Here is a 9,217-nt window from a genome sequence, read left to right on the forward strand (position 1 = left end):
ATTCTAAAGGACTTTTCAGCAAAGTGAACTAAATATGATCCCTTGGTTGAATTCAATGTGACAACGTAAGGAAAGCAAATGCTTCTTCAAAAGTAGGTGTCAGTGACGTACAACTACTTTCATTTATTTTGGTATCGCTTGTGATACATAAATATTCAATAGTTACACGCATAAATAATAGCAAGAAAAGTCATTTTTATGAACATTGCAAAACTAATCTACGAATAATCCTCTCTGTGATGTTACCTTATACCACCTTATCCGATCAGAGCCCTCCAAAAAATTTCAGGCTTTGACCTAAATCATGACCTTGACCCTTGACCCTTGATATGAATGCTCAGCATGTCAAAAATAAAGTGCTGTAGCAGCGGTCTAATTCAGAGACGGGGCAACGTTACCAATAGTTGCACATAAATACTCAAAGTAATGTTTACTTAGTGAAGTGCTAGGAATATGACCTAACCAGTAAATTACCTCCCCTTCCTTCACCGAAGTAATGGCGAAGTATATAGACATACGTATTAACATTAATTTGTCAGAAAGTCGAGGAAATTACCTGACACTTAAATCTTACACTTGTTTTGTAATATTCGCTTTAATCTTGAACCAATAGTAGGACCCAGCGGACATGTCGAGTTAACTGCAGCAACTGATGTGTAAGTGTGAACAACAGCACAGATGTTGTTTCGGGTCTCATAGCTTAATGTGGGCAGACAGATGTTTCTGTTACAGTATAACAGCGCTCTGTGTAGATGGTTCAAGTAATTCAACCTTTTTATAATTCTAGAGGGATGGTGTTCCGGGGTACTTCATATGTTGCTGAAACGATCATCTACATGTAACAACACCTGGTGACATAACAGCATAACGACATTAGTGAGGCTTTTACACTTTTCAGCGACATGCAGCACGTGTTCACACCCTAGGGCATGTACATGACCCCATCACAGTATCGCTTGAGTCTCCAGTGATAGCAGCAATGACAAGCATGTAGTGACTTTATTTGCCTGGGAGTCGTTAAAACTTGCATGTGACAGTTACACACATGCACTAAAATATTGATTAATGCATAAGTAAACAAGTTGTACATTGTATCAGATAATGTACCATGGGTCGATGGCCTACATCAGTACTGAACAGCGAGTACAAACTATTCTTGTGTGTGTGTGTGTGTGTGTGTGTGTGTGTGTGTATATATATATCTGCATTTTGCTAAACATGATGTTCTGTTGTCATGTATGAACGTGCTGTGTGTTTGTTAGTTGTTTAACGCCGTAATTTTCCAGTTTTACGGTTGTGTGTAAATAATCATGAACAGACAATCCAGTGATTGACATTATGACCATCAATCTACGCAAATGGGATAAGATTGCATGCACCAACCGAGTCAGCGAGCCTGACCACCCGATCCCGTTAGTTAGCACGAAGACCTATTATGCATGGATGCACGTGTCCTTCTCCATTGTAACATGATGTAATATAATTCCAGTGAGACGTGTGTCATACACAAGGAACGATTCTAGACAAGGGTTTGTCTTTTTCAGTAAGCTTCAGCTGAAGATGAACTTCAGCTCAAGATTTGGGTGGTAACGTTCTCCGTAAGTATGGCAAAAGTCCTGTTAGCACCTGAAGAACATTTTTTTATATCCCCTTTCCAAGACAGGAATTTATCCTGCTGAATTAGTAGTCACTATGATCAGAACTATTTGCCTCTCCATGTGGTGTTAGCTAAGCTGTGCACTTCGAAAACTCCATCATGCCTACAGTGAACGACATAAGGCATTTGTAATCACGGAAAGTACCAGCTAACTAAATAGAAAGAAATGCACGGTAAGAAGAAAACACTTTTCAGGAATTCAGAATCAATCACTGGTATTCTCATTTTCCATATGCCGAGCCACACAAATTGGTCGTCCATTTCTTTGGAGGCTCACAAATGCAATTTGGGGTTTATCAAAACGCATTAACAGTAACGTCTTAGTAAGGGCATTACAGACAAATTGAGACCTAGTTTACACTGTTTGACAACATTACTTGCAGAATAATCAACAATTACAAATGTTGACAGACAGTGCCAGGGGAGAAGGTGGAGCCTTTGGGACATATATGATGGCAACAGGACATGCGAATAAACATGGACATCTCCGAAACTTGTTTCAGTATGTATTTGGTTTGACAAGTTAATTAACAGGAAAGTCATGTTCACTTCAACAAAGCAATTTTGAATAGAGCAAACTCTAAATTAAGTACTGTTATGTAATCATTATGTTGGTTTACATTACATTGCATTAGGTAAAATGTAAGTATATTCCAGGTATATTCCATGTTGTAGAAACGCATTAATACATTATCTGCTTTACATCGATATATGTGGTCATGTGCCGCTGAACTGGTGTTAAAATCATACATTGTATCAGAAGGTAAGGCACAAAAACATCGGATTCGACTTTCACTTTGTGTGAGATCATTGAAGTATGATCTTTCCTGGGTGGGTGTCAAACTGTATAAATGCCTATGCATCACTCATATTTACACTAAGTGCAGAAAATCAACTACTTATCCAGTATGCATTTCGGGAGCAGACTTATGTGCGTTTAACATTATTCACCATCTTAGGAGTCTATGGTAAATGAATGGGGTTGGTAAATGGTGGTTTTAATGAGATGTGAAGATCTGTTCAATGTGAAGTTTGTGAAGAGATTGATGATATTTTTTACCTAAGAAATAAGTATTCAAGACCTGCAGATTAAAAGGTCTGATAAAGGATCCATTTGATGACACATTAGGACCACTCAATCTTCATTACTCGTAAGTTCTTGTATGCGTGGTGGAGGCCTATCCACCACCATAATCTCAAGGAAGCTACGGCATTTGATAGATATTCAATCGTGTGATATGGTAAAATGTGTGTGACTTAGTCAGCTTCATCATTATGAAATGAAGATAACCGTCAAAGGTTTAAAAGCATTATTATAACAAAGACACTTACGTTAAAACTGCTCAAAGGAATCAGACGACAAAAACAAATCTTCAATTCGTTAACTTTATTCAGTTTTCAAAATTGTTACTTCATTGACTGTGGCAGAGATGGTAGCTAAGCCTTGACTCCCTTCTCACAAATGAAGTTAGCAGCATGGCTAGTACAGGGTGCATCATTCCACAGATAATTTCCATAACTCTGTTTGATATCCAGACAGTGTTCCCCCCCTCCATAATTATCAGGTTGGCCTGTACTCCAGTTGCTGTAATCCATGGCCTGTTGGCCCTCCCAGAGCCATGTTCCTTCTACGTTCAGGTCAGTAGCACCAAGCCAGTAGGTAGCAGCTGCAATGAAGGAGAAGATGGAAATGGATTCATATTCAAACATTTCTGATCTCAGTAACGTTAGGAGTGCACAGGCATGCTGTGTCGTGACGGCATAAACATTTCCTGAGATATAAGGCAAAAATGATATGTAACTGTTACAATATTGATATATAACACCTGGAAATTAGTACCGCGCACATGCTAATTGTGCCATGAGGTTTAAGAGTATGTGCCCTGGCCTTAAATCTGTGGTATAGAAACCACGTGTTCTTTCTTTAAAGAGTAATCCTTAGTTGACAATTTAGCAATCTTTGCATTTAAGAAATTAGTATTCATAATATTGCTGGATATTTCATTGTGTGTATTATTGGCAAATGTGGTACGTGAACTTCATTATGGAGGGCGCCCTTGACAGTTGTGACTGGTTCGTTGTTGACTTCCTGTTACGAGATTGTCAATAACGTGTAAAGCCACTACTCCTCCTTCTCTTGTATCCGGTGAGTCATCTGATTTATTCTCGGGGGGTAGGTTTTGCTATCAACAGTGCAATGCTAGTGTCAGTTCCTGTAGATTGGCTATTGACACCTCGTGGCCCTGTTTGTGCCAGATTTGATCTTGGCTCATGGCAGAACAAGAGATGGTCGTGATGGTGTCCTGCCGTAGAAACTCGAAAACAGTGGGATCTCGTATTGTCGTCCTTGTGGGCAGGTCTATTAGTCACAGGGTGGATATAAATAATGTTGCACAACGTTCGGAGCCAGGATAGGACGCATGAACCTGCCACTAGATGTTTCGGTACAACGACTATGTTGCAGCCAAGCGACGGGAAACCCCAGTTCATGATCATCTCCAAAGAAAGGGTCAGAAGCTGCTGTCATCAATCTCTGCATGTTCTAGCCACGTCTCGCCAAACACCATATTAATCGGTCCCTGCAATGACGATCATATAGCGTAGGACGCATGAACACCACCCCACCCAAACTACGCAGACACGCACGCACGCACGCACGCACGCACGCACGCACGCACGCACGCACACACAGAGATCAAAACAACTAATTGGAGTAGATTTCTCAATGTCCGTGATGACTCTTCTCTGTGGGACAACCGGTTCTCCTTCAGAAAGGTCCTTGTGACAGCGGGTTGTCATCTATCCAGGCAAAGAAGTTGGCGGTTTTCTTGCGCTGACGTCACACAAGTTCTTTACCTGATTAGTTTGAAGATGTTTCTTTGCCAATCTGTGTATAACCTACCTGAGGTAATTGAGCTGACAATCAACAGTTTTGCATGGCATTGCTGTTTTAATTATACCTGTTATTCGCCACATGTCACTTCATCTAACCTCCAACGCGCCATGTTGAAGATTTGGGACTACAGAGTACAGAGTAAGATACAATGTAGATGCTTTTACTTTTGAATATGAATGTTGTTCCTGCTCACCTTTTCCATGGATGGTCGCATGACCCCTGACAAAGTCATCTTCATCTCTGCTGGTCACTCTAGCGAGGTGACTTCCAAAGTACTGACAGTATGACTGTAAGTATAACATTAACATTTAAAAATGTAACTACTTGGAACAGGCGTTCACTATTTGGAAGTAGATCGCTAATGGAATAACGACAATCGGGAACATTTACTAATATGTAAACATAAATGAATGGAATGTGCAGATAAAGGTTTTGTTAAAAGTACAATTTTCAGAATCGGTAATCTCAACTAAGTTTATCTCTCTCTCTATAAACTAGTGTCAATGAATACGACGATGCCATTCGGCCCTTTTCACTGCAACTGGTGATTGAGTGAAGCGAGTTTACTTTGACCATCCGTCCTCTAATCATTGTTGACCCGTGAAGATCCGGGTTAGAACAAGTCTTCAACAGCCCAATGCTTGCCGTAAAAGGCAATATTCCAGCTATTGGCGGCAGTCTGTAGTTAATCAAGTCTGGACCAGACAATCCAGTGATTGACATCATTGGCATCGATCCACGCAATCGGGATCAATGACATGCATCAACCAAGTCAGCGAGCCTGACCACCCGATCCCGTTACTCGCCCCTTACGACAAGCATAGTCGCCTTTTACGGCAAGCATGGGTTGCTGAAGACCTATTCTACCCCGGAACTTGACGAGCCGTAAACTTTTGTACTGGCTGCACTCTGAAACGTTATGACAATGCAGTAGGCTATATTAGCTTACCTTTGCTGAAGGCCAATTACTCTAGCTGGCGGACAAAATTAATTTTGTGCTTTCGAAAAATACCTAATAATCTTTATTTAGACGAATGTCTATTAGTCTTTATGGTAGTTACGCCACTGTCCTAAAAGCAAGTTTGTGAGTCACTCTCCGACTGACTTATCACCTAGCTTGTGACGTAATATATTCATGTGCCCAGTCCAGACGTCAATACGTCACAAAAATGTCCATGATTATACATGAGATCTACATGATATCTTATCCCATGGATGTCCTAGCACCGCACGGGTTCAAACACAAAGGTCAGTGGCGACTGTCAAATTCAGAGAAAACCTAAAAGCATCCCCAATTACATGGCCCAGTATGACCAAATGCTGTACCTCGATTTTTCAAATGTGTTAATGTCAGACGAGAGTTATAAGTGAAAAAATACCCTTGCTTCAGCAAATGGAGGGGCAAGTATGTAGCCATAGAATAAAACGAATCGGTTGGAAAGTCAAGGAAATTACCTGACACTGAAGACAAAACCTTACCCTTGCTTCATACAGCATTAATGGATCCCCATTACCATTGGGCTGCATTATTACCAGGAGTTGCGCCTTAATACTCGAAGTAATGTTTACTGAGTAAACTGTTCAGAATGTGACCTTACGAGTTCAAAACCTAAGCTTCCTTCGCCGAAGGAAAGGGAAAGTATGTAGACATATGTTACAGTATTAAAATGAATTGGTAAGAAAGTCTAGGAAATTACCTGCCACATAAAGCTTACCCTTGCTTCAGCAAAATTCGCCTTTATCTTGGAGAACCAATAGCACGACTTCTTGTGCTCCACAAATCCCGGTGGACATGGAGAGCTAACTGCAACAACTGATACAAATGTGCACAGTAACACATATGCTGTTCCGTGTCTCATTGTTTCACGTAACAGAGTGACGTTTCTCCCGCGGGTCGGTCTAGCCGCGCTGTGTGTGGAAGGTACAAAGTAATTCAGCCTTTATATTCCTGGAGGGAACGTGATCCGGGATACATCATATGGTGTTCAAGGGTGGCGTGAATGAAATAATCATATACCAACACCTGGTGACACAACTGCGTAACGAACTTAACGAGACCTTGACACGTGTCAGTTGCAAGCAGAATGTGATCACACCCGAGCACACGATTTCATAGTGTATCGTTTTCGTTCATGTTTTCGTCTTGGTGTGATCCCTGCAACATGTTGTAACAATTGTAAACTAACACCGAATAGGCTATGGAAAAAACATATTTTATTTTATCTGGTGTCCGTGGTATTAGAACATAGCCCGATGCTTATTGGAAACATTGCCCGTCTCTCATACCTATTCTAACCTTGCATCTTCATCAATAAGAAGTAAAGTAATAATACTACCACTGCCAAAAAGGTCCCGCTATACAACCTTGTATATGCTTTGTCATCCAAAGTATGGCTGCCCTAAGTGAATAGTGTGTACAGTCCGTTTGACTCCAAATGAGAACGATGAATTGCAAAATAACTCGAAATCCAGAAAAGTGTATGAAACTTCAATACGGTACTTGACCATGAATACCCTGTACCCAACAAAATCTGAATTTTGTTTATTTTAAGACCCATGACGGATGAAGTTCTCTAAGAAACTATCATGTAATTTTGTATAGAAATGTGTACATGACACGTAGGGGGACAAACCGTGGAAGGAACAGCGCAAGCACGGTCTGCACGTGCTACACAGCGACCGTGTTCATTCAATGACAAGATGCGCTACTCAGCAGATGTTAAACAGTTGATGTTGAATGTGTATGACCTCAAATAACATAGCCATTATATGTAAACATCGCTACATTAATTGTTTGATCTATGTATGACATATCAAATACTGCCACATATAAGGCCAGTATTTTGACTGACGGAGAAATCTGCCATAACCATGCATCAGTACTATCGACTTTTGACTTAAAACCTGAAGACATGACCATTCCTCCTTTCTACTGGATTCCAAGGCTCCATAAAAAAACGGTACAAAGAGAGATATAATGCTGGGTGCAGCAAATGTACCAACAAATCCTTGTCTCGACTACTAACCATAATCCCCAATACTATCGAGGAAGGACTTTCTTTATATTCACAGAAAGTATTTGAGACAAGAGGAATTAGTACATGTAGATTCTCAAAAACTCAAAGGATTTTCTTGACTGTTTTGCAATCTCAGAAAAGCTCCATTCTGTCAAAACATCTGATTTTTCAACTATGTACACCACTATCCCTTATGAAAGACTTAAGGAAATACTTCATTCCTTGATCCTAGGGGCTTTTGTTACAACACGTTGTGACCACAGAAACAGTTAAGTACATGTATCTATATTCATAGGTTCAGGACAATTTGTGAAAGCAAGTGTCATCTGAAGTTTACTGAGAAAACAATATGTGAAATTTTGGGATGAGACATTAAGGCAAGAAGTAGGCATCCCCATGGGTGCCAATTATACTCCCCGTCTTGAGGACCTGTTTCGTCATGCATATGAATCGGAATTACTGCTTGGGTTGGCAAAGTCAAAAGAAGGTAATTTGGTCAGGAAGTTTAACGTAAGCTTTTTTTTAAATCGATGATCTGATATCGTTCAATAACAATCAAATAGCCAATCCCTTCCACCGATTTACTCTCCTGAACTAGAAATAATATAGGCGACCAGTGAGACCGCCTCATATGTTTCACATTTAGATCTATGAATAAAGATTCAGCGTGACAAAACACTCTCCACAATACTGTATGACAAGAGGGATGGCTTCAACTTTTCAACAGTCAACTTTCCTTTAATGTGGAGCAATATTCCAGCAGCTCCAGCCTTTGGTGTTTACATTTCACAAAGTTTGAGATACAATCGAGCATAATCTCTCTACCAAGATTTCAAAGAGTTCGATACGACTTTTGCACAGAAGGTGTTTGATAACAAACATTCAAGGCCTCAGTAAAGCTTTCAAAAGGATTTATGATAGCCATGTGGAGGACATTACCAAATTTGACACATCAGTAACAAAAATGATGTCCAATACAATTCCCTATTTTGTCTTCTACCATATGTTCTCGTGTTTTGTTCGGTGAACAATTGATTTGCCTTTGCATGTGTTGGTGACAGATGCAGACTCACCTTTTCGCCAACACCTGGTATCATCACTATTTGATAGTGATTCAAAAACACATGCTCATGATTTGGTCCGAATCGTACTGTCGACTCTATTAGATTCTATTATATACGGAAAGGGTTTTGTCGCTTTATTCTTTGTATTGATGAGATATCCAAAGCCTAAACAATTTTGTAAATATGAGATAGACAATGTTGTTAAGATGATGATTACAAAACTCTTTTTCCTTGTATATATTTGTAAAGGGAGATAATTGATATGTATTGTTATATAATTGTTCTGTATGTGCAAAATGCAGTGTAATTAAGTCGACCGATATCATTAGCAAGTTCCAAATATAACTGATAAAGTGGAGTGTAACATTACTGGAATTTGTCCCTGAGTTTTAATTAGTACTCCACTGTGTCAGCGGGGATTACGTACTCTCCTTGCAGTGATTTTGACAGGTAACTGATTGGGACGTATGGTACTTTCCCTGGCGCGTTGCACGGTATGTGAGTCGAATAATGGTCTAATGCACATATCGGATTTACAGACGGAGGTGATTGTACTGGCGGTGACATCTATATCATAATTATG

At 40.0% G+C, this 9,217-nt stretch overlaps 1 protein-coding gene across 1 annotated transcript; it reads right to left on the reverse strand.

Moving 5' to 3' along the window:
• Positions 1 to 3,031: 3,031 nt before the first annotated feature.
• On the reverse strand, positions 3,032 to 6,451 carry LOC124122825 (perlucin-like). Its single transcript, XM_048395064.1, has 3 exons — positions 6,269 to 6,451; positions 4,747 to 4,840; positions 3,032 to 3,324 (listed from the first exon to the last, which is right to left on the reverse strand). Exons 1-3 carry the CDS (start codon positions 6,410 to 6,412, stop codon positions 3,095 to 3,097), a joined length of 468 nt encoding a protein of 155 aa, XP_048251021.1. The 5' UTR covers positions 6,413 to 6,451; the 3' UTR covers positions 3,032 to 3,094.
• Positions 6,452 to 9,217: the final 2,766 nt, after the last annotated feature.

The sequence above is a fragment of the Haliotis rufescens genome, unplaced genomic scaffold, assembly GCF_023055435.1.
Source record: "Haliotis rufescens isolate VD_foot unplaced genomic scaffold, xgHalRufe1.0.p SCAF_14, whole genome shotgun sequence".
Taxonomy (NCBI): domain Eukaryota; kingdom Metazoa; phylum Mollusca; class Gastropoda; order Lepetellida; family Haliotidae; genus Haliotis; species Haliotis rufescens.

Bases quoted from the DNA above. Each gene is read 5' to 3' on its own strand.
- LOC124122825 (XM_048395064.1), bottom strand. From the start codon at position 6,412: ATGAGACACGGAACAGCATATGTGTTACTGTGCACATTTGTATCAGTT. The intron at 4,841-6,268 runs GTAAGCTTTATG...TTATACTTACAG, and splicing joins CGAATTTTGCTGAAGCAAGG to TCATACTGTCAGTACTTTGG. The intron at 3,325-4,746 runs GTGAGCAGGAAC...CCTTCATTGCAG, and splicing joins TGCGACCATCCATGGAAAAG to CTGCTACCTACTGGCTTGGT.